Source organism: Cryptomeria japonica, chromosome 8 (genome assembly GCF_030272615.1).
Source record: "Cryptomeria japonica chromosome 8, Sugi_1.0, whole genome shotgun sequence".
Lineage (NCBI taxonomy): Eukaryota > Viridiplantae > Streptophyta > Pinopsida > Cupressales > Cupressaceae > Cryptomeria > Cryptomeria japonica.
In genome coordinates, this window is record NC_081412.1 from 725,046,539 (window position 1) to 725,065,421 (window position 18,883).

At 35.6% G+C, this 18,883-nt stretch overlaps 1 protein-coding gene across 1 annotated transcript; it reads right to left on the bottom strand.

The window, feature by feature from the left end:
- Positions 1-2,053: 2,053 nt before the first annotated feature.
- Positions 2,054-2,695, bottom strand: LOC131857941 (uncharacterized). Its single transcript, XM_059210732.1, has one exon. The coding sequence runs from the start codon at positions 2,693-2,695 to the stop codon at positions 2,054-2,056; it is 642 nt and encodes a 213-aa protein (XP_059066715.1).
- Between the last annotated feature and the right edge of the window lie 16,188 nt (positions 2,696-18,883).

Sequence of the window (18,883 nt, forward strand, 5' to 3'; positions counted from 1 at the left end):
CTCAAAAACTTGTTTCAATGTTGCAGGCATTGGACTTTGCCACCCCCAATAAACCCCTTAACATCTCCCAACAAGAGAGAGATTTTGCAATTTAATAGTAAGTGGTTTGTTGTTTCTTTACCTTCACCACACATAACACACTTTGACGGTTCACAAAAACCCAAATGTTTTCTTCTGTCGCCCATAAAAATACACCCTCTATACACTAGCCATGCAAAAGCTCCTGCTTTAGGCAAAACTTCCTTCCCCCAAAACAAATCCACTGACCAATTCTCCCCATTAGCACTTGCCTCCAAAAATTGGTAACCCAATTTCTCTGAGTACTTCCTATTAACAGCCCCACACCACACCACTCTGTCTTCGTTGTTCACCCTCTATATATTTCTGGAACTGAAAATCCTCTGCATAAGGACTTTCAACTAATCTGAAATTTCTAAATCCTGAACAGATTTCCACTTCCAAAAACCACCTAAAGGACCACCCTCAAACAAAAGATAGTCACAGACCTTGTCCCCCCAATGTTGTAAGAACCACACCCTTAATTCCTCAAATTTAGGATTTTCCTTTAAGACCGGGAAACCTTTCCAGGAGTCATCCCTAAATTTGGCTTTCATACCGGAACCTACCTGCCAAGTGATATGTTCAACAATGACTTTTCGGTAGGAAATGATAAAATTCCAAATTGTAGAACCCTTTGGGGGATTACTTATTGTAAAGATCTTGCAATCATCCATAGATTCCTTGAGCATTTTTCTTTTAGAATCTTTACCCAAAGCTGAGATGGCTGAGAATAAATACTCCATACAAGTTTAACCCCTAAGGCCTCATTCATTAAGTTCCAATCCCTAAGACCAACACCCTCTTTTTTTTGCCAAACATATTCTATCCCATGCAAGCAGAGGTATTTTATCCTATTCACTTGCCCCATTCCAGAAGAACTTTCGCATCCTTTGACCAATAACCTTAGCAATTTTCTTAGGAATCCTAAGACACGTCATTGAAAAAATCAGAATTAATGAGACTACCGATTTTAGCATCAAAATACTCCATGCCGATATTAACCATTTGCTCTTCCATCCATCCAATCTTCTAATACAACTCTCCACTAAATATTTCCACAACTAATTTACTAGCACCCCCAAAAAGTGGAATCCCTAAATACTTTCCAGGTAATGTGCTATGTTTCATACCCAGAATGGAGCAAATTTCCCTTTGTTTCTGACTACTAGTATTAAAAAAGAACATCTCAGATTTTCTCCAATTTATACATTGTCTAGATACTCGGCTATATCTATCCAACACATCCTTCATAGTTCTTGCCTCCCTGAAAGATGTCTCTTCCAATAATAAGGTATCATTCGTAAACTGTAAATGTGATATATTCTCTAAACCCTCCGCAACCTTGATACCCTTCCAACTCCCATCTCTCCTCTTTTTAGATACCAGTCTTCCAAGAACCTCGACCATTATGATAAAAAGGAATGGAGATATGGGATCACCCTATCTCAAGCCTTTCTCAGTCTCACAAAAAACCTTGTGGGCTGTCATTAACTAATACCAAGAAGCGAGGAGTTTTTATACAACTTTCCACCCAATTCACCCAACCGGAACAAAACCTAAATTTCCTAAGTACATCAAGAAGGAAGTCTCTCTTTACTTCATCATAAGCCTTTCTAATATCTAATTTCACCAACATTTTGTCTGTTCGTGAGGTTCTGATCGAGTGAATTGCCTCATGAGCTACACTCACACCCTCATAAATTGAATGATTGGGTGAAAAACCGCTCTGCTCCATAGAAATGACCGAGTCCAAAATCACCTTCAGCCTATTCACCATTACCTTAGACATGATCTTGTATATTGTGTTGCACAGTGAAATAGGTCTAAAATCACTAAAAGACTGCACTTCTTCCTTCTTAGGTATGAGAGCAATAAAGGTATTGTTAAAATATTTTAAGACAAAACCTCCCATCCTAGATTCTTCCACTAGCTCTACGAGGTCATCTGCAAGAACCTACCACATATGCTAGTAAAAAAAAGCTTGAAAACCATCCTACCTCAAAGCTTTATCCGCTCCCATGCTAAACAATGCTACTCTCACTTCCTCCATTGTTAGTCCTCTTGTTATAAAAGAATTTTTAGCATCTGTGATTGTAGTCAGGGTCACAATTAAGATATCATCCCTCTGAGAGTCTTGAAAATTATTGACAAGGGGGCTTGAAAAAAAGCGAACAACTTCAGAACATATATCCTCCTTCTTTGTGAGAACTATACCATTAGCATTCTTAATGGAATAAATCTTATTACTTGCTCTCCTTACTTTGACTAAATTGTGAAGGAACTTTGTGTTGCGTTCCCCTTCCTTCAACCATGTTTCTCTAGATTTATTCCTCCAAAAGACTTCCTCTCTAGATAACACCTCCGAGTATTCCTTGTTAAGATCTTTCACTTTCTTGAACTCATCCTCTCTCATTCCCCCTTCAATCACTTTTTGATGTAAGTCCCCTAATTCCTTCTCTAATCTAAACTTCTCAGTAAAGATATTTTTAAAAACTTCCCCATTCCATTGCTTTAATTTCTCTTTGATGTACTGTAACATTTTAAAGAAAATAAAAGATTTATTTCCATATCTTTGTGGAGCTTCTGCCCACCACTTAGCCACTCGATCCAGGAATCCTTCCTTCCTCAGCCACATCTTTTCAAATTTGAAGGGGCATCTTTCTACGACCTCATCTTCGTGAATCCTTACACAAATTGGATAGTGATCTGATCTAGTGATGGTGAGAATTTCCACCTTCAAAATCCATTGGTAGTTCTCCTACTCCCCTCCTAATAAAAATATATCTAACTTTTCTACAATATATGAGAATCCACTACGTCTATTGGTCCAAGTGAATTCTCCACTCTTGAAAGGAACATCCATCAATCCATTATTATTGATAAAATCATTGAAATCTCTTTGTTTCTAATTATTCCATCGTGTACCTCCACTTTTGTCTGAGGGTTGCAAAATGGCATTAAAATCACCCCTTAGAAGAAAGAGTTTGTCACCATTTCCAGCCAAAACCTTAGACAATGCCTCCCAAACAATCTTCAACTACTGAGTATTATTGGGCCTATAAGCATTGATCAAGTAGAAACTAAATTGTAGTTGTTTCGACCATACCTCTACCCATTGGCAAGATCTCTCAACTCTAATCACTTGAATTTCCACTATTGTATCTTTCCACAGGATACCCAAACCACCTGAAGCTCCAACTGACTCAACAATCTTGCACTTTTAACCTTTAAAACTTCTAGTAAATCTATCAACATCCACACCATCTAACTTCATCTCTTGTAAAATAACTATTTTAGTTCTCATTTGATCAAACATCTCTTGATCAAACGAATCTTTTCAGGGGTATTGCAGCCCTTGACATTCCACGATAGGACCCTCATGGCTCCCAGGAAAAGGCATATCCTGTTCCCGATCTCAATTTTTTCTAACCTGCAGCACACCCTGCCATTTCCAGCTTTACTCTAGTAGACTTTAGTCCACTCTTTTTCTTTTCCCCTACTAATGGTTTCAATTTTTTTGCTATAGTCTAGTCCAAAGATCTCTTTTCCATGATACCCATGACTGCTGTAAGACCTAACTCATCACCATCCTCTGCTTCTTCCTCTGAATGAGAGTTTGAATCTAACTCTTCAAAAGAGATATCATCCTCCTTCGCTTCTTCAAGAGAACTTTCAAGATTACTTATTGGGGAAATTTGTATATCTTTAAATAAGAGTTTTGAATCCTCCCCATCAGCTTCAGTTGAGTAGGTTGGTTCTAAAACCGAATTCTCTAAATTTACCTGGCTGTCAATACAAGCTTCTCCAGGTTTCTCCCCCCTCAAAACAGTTTCTAGTATTTTATCTTTAGAGGGTAACCAACTTAACACCTTTCCTTCACTATACTTGGGATTTGGCATTACTCCCATCTGATTCATCTCAACCTCCATTGGTGTACCCTGAGAGGGGCAATTCAGTTCATCTGCCATTGGACTCCTAATACTTCTTAGTGATTCTGTTGTGCCTTGATTACTATCATTCTCTAGTGGTTCCCGCTCCTCTCTAACCAACCTTTGCATTGCAATTCTTTCATCGCCCCTTACCAAGGACCAAGTGTCTAGATTATATACAGAAACCTCTAAACCCTGTTCAAACTTATCAAACTGACCTTTCTTCTGCACCATCACTTCCATAAAATCCGAATCTTAGGCAACATAAGAATCCTCCTTATTGAGAAGCATATCAGTAAGCGTATCTTGTTCCAGTCCCTTTCCTTTAATCTAGACTGAAGATTCATTAACCGAGTGTCCCAACCCTTTACAAACCTTATACATTTCTATATGCTCCTCAACCTCCACTATTTGTTTCCATATGCCCTCTCCAGTCCTCAACATCATTTTAGGAAGTGGGTGTTCAGCTTGCCAAAAAATCCATATGCGGGCGTACATACTATAATCCTTTGTTGTGATAGCCTCATCTGCTTTAACAAAAGTACCCAACTTGTTTCCGATCTGGGTTAGGCTTTCATGATTCCAATACTCATGTGGTAGGTTATATAACCTAATCCACATTGGTATCTTTGTGATAACTTCTTCTTTTGGGTTGAAATTTGGAGTCCAGTCCTTTAGATAAAAACATTTTCCCCCATCATATAAGGTCCGCTGTTAAAAATCCACTCCTTATCTTTTGAACTCGGACATATTACCAAATAAAAGCCATTGGGTAATGTTTTCAGATCCATCTTCCCCCAGTGATCATTACACCAATCTCTAACCCGTCTGAAAGCCAACCAAGGGCCACTCCATTTCATGAAAAAAGCTTTCTCTTTTAGATGATTGACCGACTCATTCCAAGCTTCACCATTCATAGACAAAGAGACTATAGTAGTATGTTCAAAGTTAGGGATTATCTTTTCCTGACTCTGCTCCTCACCCAAAGACTTCTTCCTCTTGAACTTTTCGTCTATTCTTTTGAAATCAAAAAGCCCATTCAGTCTTAAGTCCACAAAACCCCATCTATTCTTATTCACTGTTTCCTGTTGAAAGAAGTTCCTTGAGCCATTTACAAAGGTATTGTTAACATTTTTTACCGAAGCCTTCCATGCTTGATGGGGAGGCCGCCAAGCCCTATTCTAAGAACGACTACTAGCCCTCTTGTTGAGTGGCCAAGCACCATGCCCTCAACCAGTCCATAGATCTTAGGGTCTGTAAAACCCTAGCTCCTTCCTTCGTTCCGCCATATATTAATATTGCATTATTATTATACTATCTTATATTATTATTATAATATTATATTATTAATATAGCGTAAATATTAAGTTAAAAATAGTTTACAATATTGTTCATAAAAAAAACCTTAATATTTTAATCTAATTATTAATTATTATTATTTTAAAATAAAATTATAACTCTTGATTTTACCTATAATATTAAACTTAATTTCAAGTCTAATTTTTAAATATAATTTAATTTTCAATTAATTTTTAATTAAAAAAATTATAATAAAAAAAATTCAACTTTTTTATTTTAATTTCTTATAAATATTTAATTAATTATAATTTTAATCAAATAAAAATAATTTATAAATATAAAATAGAAATTTATAGATTTTCTAATATAAAACATAAAAAATAAATAAAACTTAAAGACCTTATTTGACATCATTGAATTGGACAATAGTTTACTACACGAATTTTGAACAGGAAAACAAAATGTTTTTAAAACATTTTGTTAAATGCATTGACTATAACCGGTACGTATAACTCATTAAATGCACTAAGCATAATAGGTACGTATAACACGTAGTTTGGAAAAAACTCTCTTTGTTGCACTTTATTTATGTGCAACTTTTTGCAATGACCTTTCTTTTAATGATAATTGAAAATGGTTTCCCAGTAGCAGAATGATGTTTTGTTGGCAAGGGAAAGAGATTTTCATGCCAAAGGGGCTGAAAGGGGCTGAAAGGTACTACAACCTTCAAGAACGATCTTCAAAGTTAATGCTTCCAGAAGAAAGAAAAAAAATGGAACAAAGAGAGTGAATATATTATAGATAAATTACTATGACAATATGATCAACTAAAATTTCTAAACTTGAGAGTTTTCTAATCATTTTTATCTAGTTTTTAGAAGCTATGGACTTCCCTTGGACTACTAGACATTTCTTGATTGTTAAGCATCATATTCCAACTTCCATTGCATCATGGAACTTCTACAAGGTTCATGGCTACCTTTGTTTCTTCCATTTTCCATCATTTTATCTTGTGGAATCATGAAAAACATTTGGACCTCCCTTCCTTTCTGAAAATCTCTCATCTCTCCATCTTTGTGGACTTTTGAAGTGGATTCAAACATTTTTTTCCCTTTATCTCATTCTACATTTTTTTCTCTCACCATCTCCAACTCTCATGCAAAATTCTCCCCCACCTTTTGACATCAAACCTTGGGTTCATTTGTCTTCATTTGCATTTGCATGTTTGTCTCTTTTGAAGACTTTCACCAAATGTAGGGATCTCCACTAAATATATATTAATCATGTCCATTGCCACATCCTTTTCTTACATTTCTCCATACAACTTCATATCCCCTTTTTGCCCCTTTTATGTAATGTCCCCTTCCTAAGCATTTCAATATGGTGGACTATTAGCCTATTTAGCAAGTTTTCCTAGGCTACTAAGTTAGGGTTAGGGAACTCATGATGACTATCTGATCCAACAATTTGGCAATGTGTGATTCTTTGAGCTCGAGTGGTTGAGATGTGTGTAACACCCTTTTCTAGAGAGGATTTGGATGGTTTTCTTATACTATTTTTAGTAATTCAATTATGGGCATTGATTAAGCTAGTTGCCAGTATTACTATTTTTAGATTGGTTGGTGGATGCAGTTAATGGTGATATCTCAAAATTTGATATAGTCCGGTGCTTTTAAATTAAATAAGGATAAGTTATAAAGTTATAACATTAGGTTAAATATTTATTTATCATTATTTTAGTATTTTTAATTGGGGACTATATGTGCACCAAATAATAAAGTAAAAGTGCAAATATTTAAAAAAAGGGATCTTATTGGAATGGATGCCACTTTGGGAGACAAGGATTTTAAACTAAATTAGAAAGCAACTCTATTTGGGCACAACTTTTGTGTTACGGAATTTCTTGAAAATGAATACAAAAATCAAAGGTATAGCAAACCACTTCAAGGGGGTGACCTCCAATTATCAAATGATAACATATGAATTCAATATTAGATGATATGATGTTTTAGGAGAAACATATCCACCTCTATTTATAGGTTTAACTATGTAAGAACAAACCCCTTCATCCTAATTATTAAGGTACTAAATATATTTAATGTTAAGGTTAAGAATGTCACAAGTGCTCAACATATATATTTAAGAATATATAATATATACTTAGGAATATATGGTATTAGGGTCATATCATTAGCTATAATATTAGGGAGGGTGAACTCACAATGTTGGTTCCCAATTTTTTGTACATCCTGATTTTTCCTTAATCATATATTTTTTAGAAAATATAGTGATTTAAGCTTTAAGAGGTCCCATTTGAAGTAATTAATTGAAGAGAGTTAGATCAAAGACTCTTAGATCAAAATTTCTTGGATAGAACCTCTCTACTTCTAAATCATACTTGCAATGGAGTCTCCTTTGCATTTATCAAATGCTGATAAAAACCCAATTTTACATTATCTTTTGGATGAATTCATTTAGAAGTTTTTCTTTTTTTAAGTATTTATCCCTTATTATAAGCTTTCCAAATAGTATAATTTTCAATATATTTAATTTCATTTTTAAATTTTTATTTTATTTCTTATGAATGTAGGGTTTTCACCGAACATGAACTTCTTTGTTTAATGCTTATAGAAAAATAGTAAATGTCACCCAAAAAAATTTGAAAAATATTTACGCACTAGGTATTGAAGTCCTCTTTCCAACAACAAAAAAAATTGATTTTCGTTACACATACAAGTTATGTAATATCAAATGGACATATGTCAAAATTATAGTTAACTCAACTTCAAATCTTAATAAAATATGAAATATTGAAGATAATGTTACAAAACCAATTGCAAACACTAGATATGGATGTTACAAAACCAAATTCGAAAGAATCGCGTTCATATCTATTATAGAAAAAAAAGTTATGCTATACAGAGTGAGTATCACTCTTTAAAAATGTTGTTTTAAAAAAAAAACTAATTTTCGAGGAAGATAGAAAAATGGAAGCAAACTGATTCCAAAAATTATCAAAAGAATATTTTTAAGAATTTACATACAAAATGACACAAATCACTAGTTCACGTCATCTACAAATTCCTTACGGTTTAGAAGCAATAGGGGTCTGAATCTGAAGTTTTTTTTTTCTTTCTGAAAATGAATATTGCAATGTCAAAGTTGGCAAAAAAGTATAACCCATTATTGTGGGTTCACTCGGGATCTAACAAGCCCTTTTGGGATTAAGGTATCTCGATATTTGTAAATCCTAACATTGAATATTGCATTTATTTATTTATTATTTTAATTACTTAATTGCTTACAAATGACTAGCCATCTAGCGAGGCTCAAAGGCTGGGTAACATCCTACTTAGCGGTGACTGTATGACACATATGTTGCACATGTGGATGTAGGCATCTCACTATGAGGATCTTGACAAGTGTCATTCTATGGCGGATTTTATGACAGAATGGACAAATGACAAGAAATACCTTTTGCATGGAGAAGGTGGGTTCCCAAGTTGGGTCATGATGAGTTGAAAGAAATCAACTAATAATAGTTAGTTATAACGGATTCTCTTACAACTATAAGTGTTGTGTTATGAAAATTTTAAGTTGTGTAAGAGCACCTATCATACCTCCAAATAGTAATTTTTTGGTACCCAACTTAGGAGGTTTGAATGGGGAGACATTTAGAGACGTACATGTGTCATTTGCATGCTTTTTGGTGCCCAAAAAATAGGGCCCAATGCTTTGCACAACCCCATCTTGTAACTTCATCTAAAAGCTTCCTCTTGAGTTGTATTTGTCTATAAAAGGTAGCCTAAAAGAGTATTGGTTATGTTGTCGTAATTGATCCAAATTGTGGGTTATTAGTTGTAGACTCTTGTTGAAGAAGCTAAGTGCTAATATTGTATTGTAAAAATTTGTTTATTGGAATACAAAGTAATAAGTTTTTGGAATGTGGGATTTTTCTTCTGAAAGGGTTTTCCCCGTGATTTATTGTGTTTATCTTCATGCATGTTCATTATCTCCTTGTGAGTTTGTTTCTTATTTTGTAATAGTTAAGATCTATAAAGAAAATTTGCACTATCTCCCTCACTAGATTAGTGTTAAGAAGAATTTTTTGCACCTTAGCTTCCTTCCAGATGGTATTAGAGCCTGACTACTTTTGCTTATGTTGTTGGATAGCAGGTTTTTTGTACTGATCTCAATTTGAGTGGGAGCTTTTCTAGAGTATTTTCAAAATCTTGTTGTAGGAAGAAAATGGCAAGAACATCCAAAAAAATTGATATGAAGAAGTTTAATGGCAACAACTTCAAACTTTGTAAGATGAAAATGGAAGACATGCTTGTGGATAGATATTTATGGGCTGTAAAATTTGGAACAAAACCTCAAACCACTATGCAAGACGTTTTGGATATGATGGGTCATAAAGCTAAGGGCCTCATTATGCTATGTTTAATAAACTCCATTTTGTTGAATGTCCATGAAGAGAAGACTGCAAAAGATCTATGGAAGAAGCTTGGAGATGTTTATTAGGATAAATCCTTGGTGAACAATATTTTTCTGAGAAAGAAGATGTATTCTTTGAGGATGGAAGATGGAGGATCTATTGTTGACACCTCAATACATTCAATATTATTTTTTCTCAATTGAGTTTTGTTGGTGACAAGATCGAGGAGGATTGTTGCAATCTTATGATGTGTTCTTTGGCAGACTCATGGGACCACCGTGTTATGGCTATTGGGAGTACAAACATCGAGTTCAAGATGGATGAGGTGATAGCATCATTACTTTCTAAAGAGATAAGAAGGAAGACTTATGAGACAACTAAGGAGGCTCTTGCAATTTGTGCTAGATTGAAAGAGAAAGGCAAGAAGAAGAACAAGAAATATGAAAGAGGTAGATCCAAATCCCATGGGATATCTAAATCTCCTGGGAAGTCCAAGGCAAAATGTTGGAATTGCGGCAAAACTAGTCACTTTTGTAAAGATTGTAAGGAGGAGAAAAAGAAGAAGAAGTAGAAGAAGAAGAAGAGACACTGTGATTTTGATTCAAGAAAATCCTCTCAAGATGATGGTGAAGCATTTGTCACAACCTTGGCAATGCATGCATCAAAAGATGTGTGGTTGGTAGATTCAGGTGCATGTTTTCACATGACCTAGCATCAGGGTTGGTTTTCAAAGTATGAAGAATATGATGGTGAGAAGGTGTATCTCGATGATGACTCTCATCTGAAAGTTGTTGGTCATAGAAGAGTCAAGATTAGATTCCCCAATGGTAGAGTGAAGGGAATTGATGGTGTATGCACATCCCCGGTTTGGATGGAATTTACTCTTTGTAAGTTGAGTGATGTAGGTGTGGAGGTTGTTTTCTTGCAAGGTGGATGCAATTTGACTATAGTTTCTATGATGCTTGCGAAGGGTGTTCAGATAGGCACCTTGTATAAGTTGGATTCATGTACTGTATAATGCAATAATTCTTCTCTGGATTCCAAGAAGAGGGATCTAGATTATTCATCCTCACCATCAAATCAAGTTGTGAAGAGGATTGTTTCTTCTACATTTGATGGTATTTATTTCTAGGTACCTAAGGGTGCCAATGCTTTGGAGATGAAATTCCCAATGGAAAAGACAATGTTATGGCACCAAAGACATGGTCACATTGGTGAGAAGGGTCTCATAGAGTGGCTTGATAATTGTAATATTGAGTTTGATTTTTGCAAACACTGCATTTATGGTAAACAAAATCATGTTCAGTTTTACTCTAGTAAATTTTCTGGTTTGTTGGACTTGATACATTCAAACGTTTTTCGTCTTGTTAATTTTCCTTTGATTTCAAAATCTGTGTATTTCGTATGATTTATTGATGAGTAAAGTATAAGGACATTTTTTTATTTTCTCAGAAGTAAATCTGAAGTCTTTAGTTGGCTTATGGAGTTTAACACTCTTGTTAAGAATAAAACTAGTAGAAAGACTAAGTGTTTGAGGACTAACAATGGTGGTGAGTTTTGCTCAAAGGATTTTGACAAGTTATGTAAGAACCATGAGATTGAGAGGCATAAGACAACTCCATACATACCTCAACAAAATGGAGTTGCAGAGGATGAATAGGATGTTGATGGAGAGAGCTAGGAGTATACTTAGTGGTGGTGGCCTCGAACAAATTTTTTGGGTTGAAGTTGAAGCCACTTCCTGCTATTTGGTAAACAAATCTCCTACATCAACACTTGTTGATAAGACACCTATGGAGGTGTGGTCAGGAAAGAAGCCCTCGATGATAAATCTCAAAGTATTTGGTTGTGAAGCTTATGCTCATGTTCTGAGTGAAAAAAAGATCTAAATTAGAGAACAAGGCAGTGAAGTGTATCTTTACTGGCTATGATATTAGTATAAAAGGGTACATGCTTTGGGATCCAATAATAGAGAAGGTTCTCTATCGAATAAGTATTATTTTTCAGAGAGATGAAACCTTCCACTATTGAGCTACAACCAGAGAAAGAGAAAAAATGTAATAAGGAGGTAGTTTAGATTCCTTCTACCCCTAAGAAAGAACAACTATGAGCTCTTGGTGGACCTAATGATGAGGAGAGCTCTAGCAGCTCTGGAAGTTCAAAAGAAGACGAAGAACATCAACCTCAACCTTTGAGGAGGTCTACTCATGATAGATGACAACATGAAAGATTTGGTTATTCATCAGAAAAGTTTGGACATTCATTATTAGATTCTAGTTACATTTTTTCTTTGATTGTTAACAACTAGGACTATTAGAGAGGCTATGGGTATGAGTGATGTAGATTCCTTAGAGGAAGACATGAATGATGAGATGGCATCTTTGAAGAAGAACAATACTTGGGATTTGGTACCTTTTCTTGAAGGATGTAAGCCTATGGGATGCAAATGGGTGTTTAAGAAAAAGTTGGGTCCTAATAGTAGTGTTGAGAAGAATAAATCATGGTTGCTCATGAAGGGTATTCCCAAGTTGAGGGAATAGATTGTGGTGAGATTTTCTCTCCTGTTGCAAAGCTGAAAACCGTTTGGTTCTTGTTATCACTTGCTATAGTTCATGATTTGTAAATTGAGCAATGGATGTGAAGACAACATTCCTTCATGGTGATTTGGAGGAAGAAATTTATATGTCACAACTAGAGTATTTTGTAGTGAAAGGTAAAGAAAATTTGGTTTGCAAGTTGAAAAAGTCTTTGTATGGTTTGAAACAATCTCCTAGAATGTGGTACCAAAAGTTTGATACCTATGTGCTGAGTTCCAAATTTCAACTTGGTCTAAATCTGATCATTGTGTTTACTTCAAAACTAATAATGGTCGCATTCTCATTATTTCATTATATGTGGATGACATGTTATTATTTGGGAATGGATATCTAATTTCTGACTTGAAGTCTCAGTTGTCTATATAGTTTGAGATAAAATATTTAGGTGTAGCTAGTTACATTCTAGGGATGGAGATCAAAAGAGAGATCTAACAGAAAGCTTTGGTTAAGCCAAAGTAAGTATGTGAATTTTGTGCTGGAGAGATTCAACATGATAGCTTGTAGATCTATCATAATTCTTGTTGCATTAGAAACAATCTCTTTTGAGGTGGAGGACATGGCTAATGTACCATATGCGAGTGTTGTTGGTAGTCTCATGTATGATATGGTCTGCACAAGACCAAACATTGCCCAATAAGTGGGAGTTATGAGTTGATATATGACTAATCCTGGATAGGTGCATTGGGATGCAATTAAGAGATTTTTTAGATATTTGAGGGGTACTTTCGATTATTCCTTATGCTATCATGGTTATCCTACTGGACCTCGACATTATGTAAGTATTCATGGATATGTACATTCAAATTATGTAGGTGAAATTGACAGTAGAAGATCCATCAGTGGTTATGTCTTTACTATGAATGGTGGTGCTATTACTTGGATGCGTAAGTTGCAAGTTGTAGTAACTTTGTCCATGATAGAAGCAAAGTATATGGTATCTACTCATGCTTGTAAAGAAGTCATTTGGCTTAGACAATTTTGTTCAGATATTAGGTTTGATGTAGGAGTGATTACTATCAGTTGTAACTGTCAGAGTGCAATTTTCGTAGCAAAAAATCTGACTTTCCATGTCAAAACAAAGTGTGCATTGATGTTCAATTTCATTTTGTTCAAGATATGGTAGAGGATGGGAAGGTAAAATTGAAGAAGGTTTACACTTGACAAATGTTGTAAATGCATTGACAAAACCGATGAGCATAAATAAGTTCAAATGGTGTTCTAGCTTTATGGGCCTCTTGGCCCCCTGTAGTTGATATGTGGGTTATTTGAAAGGTCTTTGACAAGTGGGAGAATGTTGGGATTAAGGTATCTCAACCTTTGCAAATCCTAACATTGATTATTGCATTTTTTTGTTTATTATTTTAATTACTTAATTGCCTACAAATGACTAGGCATCTAGTGGGATCGAGAGGTTGGATGGCATCTTACTTAGTGGTGACTATATGACATAGATGTTGCACATGTGGATGTAAGAATCCCACTTTAAAAATATTGACAAGTGTCATGCTATGATAGATTCTATGACATCATGGAGAAGTTGAAGAAGATACCTTTTACATGGAGAAGGTGGGTGCCCAAGTTGGATTATGACAAGTTGTAAGAGAATCAACTAATAATAGTCAGTTATGATGGATTCTCTTACAACTATAAGTGTTGTAAGTTATGACAGTTGTAAGATGTGTAAGAGCATTTGTCATACCTCCAAATAGTAAATTTTAGGTGCCCAACTTAGGAGTTTTGAATGGGGAGTAATTTGGAGACGTACATGTTTCATTTGCATGATTTTTGGTGGCCAAAAAAAAGGCCGCACAAACCCATCTTATCTAGAATTTTCCTCCTGAGTTGTATTTCTCTATAAAAGGTAGCCTTGGAGAGTGTTAGTTATTTTGTTTATAGGTGAAGTGTTATGCTACTGAAATCAATACAAATTGTGGGTCGTTAGTTGTAGATTCCTGTTGAAGAAGCTAAATGATGATATTGCATCATAAGAATTTGCTTACTAGAATACAAAGTACTATGCTTTTTGAGTGTGGGGTTTTTAAACTGACAGGGTTTTTTTCACAATATATTGTGTTCATTGTATTTATCTTTATGTGTGTTCATTGTCTCCTTGTGAATGTGTTTCTTATTTTGTGATAGTTAATATTTGTAAAAACAAATTGCACTATCTCCCCCACTAGATTTGTGTTAGGAAGCATTTTTTGCACCTTACCTTGTTGGCTTGATGATGATGATATTGATGTAATAGGTTGATTCATGACTTTATTTGTGTTGTCACTGATGGAAACCATATTTTGTTAGTCATCTAAGTCATCTAGACCAACCGGTAGAGTCTAACCGGTAGTGGAGTCGGTTAAACAGGAAAACTGCTAAGTTGCAGTCAACTGGTAAATGACAACAGTGCAATGATCATCAAATCAGTATGGAAGATTGTGAAGAGTTAGATGTTACGGTTTGGAACATGTGTTTATGATATTGGCATGATTCTTTGACTAGAACGACATCAATAGATTCAAAGTATTGAGCAAGTTATGATCAGTAGAACTGTGACAGTCATGAAGAACATAGAACCGGTAAAGCAGAGACAGTTTGATCGGTCATCGGTAGTCTTTTTGTTATATTTTTTAGTTATGTTATGTTTTGCCAACATAAGGAAAGCATGTTGTGCAATATGACTAGATTCAATGTACCTAGGGAATTGTTCCAAGGTACTTAGCTGACTTAATTGAGTTCTTTATAAGGTGATGTATATCATGTGATTTTATGGATCTAGAGTGAGAATTTGATCATGTGATGGAAGAAGAAGTTAGAGTTTGATGTTTAGTCGGTGGTAGAAGCTGAGAAGAAGCAGATCTAATCAGGCACAAAGGTGCTAACAACAAATCAGTCAAACTTGTTGTTCCCTAACAGTTGCAACAAGAAAATCCTCACAAGGTCACTTTTAACAGGGTGTGGTAGGATCCTAACCGGTCCGAAGGTTAAATCCTCTAACCAGGTGACAAATTAGCTTGTGTTTTGTAAATCCTCTAGCAAGGTAGCTCCTAATAGGGTTGGGTCCTAACAGGCCTTATTGTAATAGCTCTTAACCGTGTTGAGACACTCTTAACCGGGTGTGCCCCTAACAAGGTATTGTATGCCCTTAACCAGTCAGATCTCTATACTGCAAATAGTTGATCTTTGTGGGTACTAATTCCTGTTGTGGTTTTTCCCATTTCGGTTTCCACATGAAAATCATTGTGTTATGGTTTGCATGCTTCATTTGGTCTTTGCTTATGTGGTTATATTTCCTGCATGCTTATTGATTTTCAAGTTGATAAAAAGTGTAATCAAATCTATTAATTTTTTGCTTGCACTGATTCACCCTCAGCCCACCCTTCAGTTCCTTATAAGTTTGTCATACTTTCCTTTCAAGCCCCTCCCCTTCAAAGAAGCATTAACTTGAATGTGTAACAATTATGGATATTTTACTATAAAGTTTTCACCTTCAAATGTTGCATCTTCAATTAGCATATTCTTGCACTTGATTAGGAATTCAAAGATAGCTCTATTTTGTATCTTTTTCACTCTTTTCTCAATAATTTCCTCGGGTTTTAAAATAAACTTGCCTTCATCATCTAACTTTGGCAATTCTAATTGAATTGAAATATTGTTACCTATTACTTTCTTTAAACAAGAGACATGGAAGATAGGATAAATTTTAGAAAAGGGTGGAGATTCTAACTTGTAAGCTACACTTCCTATTTGATGCAGAACTTTATACGAAAATTTGTTTATAAGGTTGTAATCAAAGAAATACCCAATCTCCCTCTTCTAAATTCCTCTAACTACGATGTTGATCAGCTTGTTGCTTCATTCTATTTTGAGCCATAACTAAATTATCCTTAAGGATTTGTATTATTTATTATTGTTGTTAAACATGATCCTCTACTACATGAGCTTTAGAATGAGATTGTAAATCAGAAGTAGTAGATGGAGAGACGTAGCCATAAAGAGCCTCAAATGGAATCATTTTAGTGGATGTGTGAAATGATGTGTTGTACCACCACTCTATTAGTGGTATTCATTTGGACCATTGTGTTTGTTTATCAAAGGTAAAACAACGTAAATATCCTTCCAAAAATTAGCCACAATTTATGTTTGGCCATCTGATTGTGGATGATAGGAGGAACTATGTGCTAGTTTTGTACCCCATGTTGTAAATAGTTTTGTCCAAAATCTGTTTGTGAAGATAGGATCATGATCATTCACTGTGATTATTGGAATTTCATGAAGTTTTTGTACATTTTCCATGAATACTTTAGTGACAATATTAGCATGAAATGGATGATAAATTCCACAAAAATGTGCATACTTAGTGAGTCTATCTACAACAACCAAAATCACATCCATATTATTAGACTTTGGTAACCTCGTAACAAAGTCCATTGATATTTCCTCCTAACATTGTGTTGGAATGCATAATGGTTGTAAGAGACCAACAACATTTACTGTTTCACCTTTATTTTTTTGGCATATTAAACATTCAGCAACAAATTTCCTAACATATATTTTTAGAATTGTCCAAAAGAAATATTTATTTATATGTTGATGTCTTAAAAAACCCTCAATGTCCTCCTATTGGTGAATCATGCATTTGAGACAATATATCTTCTTTTAATTGTGATTTTTTACATAAAAAATAATCTTTGTACCTTAATGAATCTTCCTTCCAAGCATATTAAAAGAAGATGGGTCATGTTGAAGTTTTAGAATGAGATTACGTATCTCAGGATCATGTTGCCACTCTTCTCATGCAACTTCTAACCATCTTGGTTTTGTAGCGTCATAAATTGTCACCGGGCCAATGTACACCTCATCCTCCTGCCCCTACTTTAGCGTGTCTCCCCCTCATCTCCTATCTAGGTTCATTCAATGCCTTAACTTCAACCTTTATGCCTCATACACCTACCAAAGGACCCCCTAGAGTTGTGTCCTCCTCCTTGGGCTTTGATTTCGGCCCTTGATTGAGGAGGACCAGGGCGCGACTAATGCCCAACGCTTTGGTCCCCCTCTTTGGGGCCCAATTTTCAAGGAGGGGGTGAGAACCATCTCTCTGATAGGAAATGAAGTCAGTGGCTCAATATGACCATTGAAGGTCATCCTAATTGGCAAATTATATAAAAATATTAATTAATTGATTTAAATCCTAATGGCAAGCATTATCAATGATGCAGTCAAGGGAGGGAGATCCAATGAAGGACAACCCATCCTTGCAGCCTAACACAAAACCATGCAAGATATACTGGTAATTGGTAACATAACACTAGATAAAGCAGAAAGAACAATCGGTAACAACACAAAATACATAATTGGTAAATAGAATAAACAATTCTTATAACAGTTTGAAGAATTACATATGCCACATGTTGGATCGCAGTCCAAGATACAAACAATGCTTACAACACACTTATAAGATCCGTAGATCATGTACACATCAATTCAACCTCCAGAAACAATCTGTCGGTTCAACCCTAGTTCAAACCTCAACCCTTTCGGCTTCAGTCCACCGGACCAGAATCTCGTCGGTTCTACATCTTCTCTCGATCTCTAAACTTTGTCTTCTATCTTCCGACTCCTATCTTCTCAAATGATTCAAAAACCTCCATATATACCGTCAGCAAATAATTACAACTCAATCAAGTCGGCCTAAAGACCAACCAGTTCATGAAACGTGCAACGGTAACATGTCAGCCCAAATCACTAAGAACAAACACAAAAACATAAAATGATGTGCGAACCTCTGGCAATACTGGTCAAGGCCCAAAGAAACATCTCCAAGGATCTTCAATTCACGAAAATCAACCGCAACCTGATTCAACTTCGCTCAACACACTGCAAGACTAATTTGTAAGAACATATCAACCAGGCCAATACCGGAATCGATATATCATCGAAATTAAATCTAAATGCCATGAAACTCGAACACGATAAAGACAATGAACTCAAGGAGTTAAATCCAAATCCATAATGCTAAACTCTCAAACATGAAGGAATGCCACGATCTCCAAGAAATTCCACTGCTAACTGCTCAACCGGTAAGAACTACACCGGTGCTCTTGCATCAAACTCCCAAGGTTAATTGAAAACTGAGTCCCATGACTTGATCTGGTTTGGTGATCTATCAGTAGGTACTTGGAACTACCTCAGGGGTTTGGCGATCTGACTACAACTTTCGATTGCCTCTCTTCGGCAATCTACCAATCCACTCTGTAGCCTACCTCAATCGGCGATCTATTCTAGTCTCCACCCACTAACTGCCTCAAGCTCAAGCTCTAGGATCGGCGGTCTACCTATGAGCCATGCTTTGCCTCATGATCGGCGATATGAACAAGTCCACAAGTTGCCTCAATTTCCTCTCCAACCAACTAGTGCATAACCAGGTCTTCCTCCAACAACAGGACCACAAACCAACTCTGATACCATTTCATGTAGCCATAATCAGTAAAAAACCCTCATAAGAGTCAACCGGCTTATGTAGCAAGAGAGAAAAAATTAAAGCAGCAAGAAAACATAACAAATTT

Coding starts and splice junctions, on each gene's coding strand:
- LOC131857941 (XM_059210732.1), bottom strand. CDS start 2,695: ATGTGGCTGAGGAAGGAAGGATTCCTGGATCGAGTGGCTAAGTGGTGG.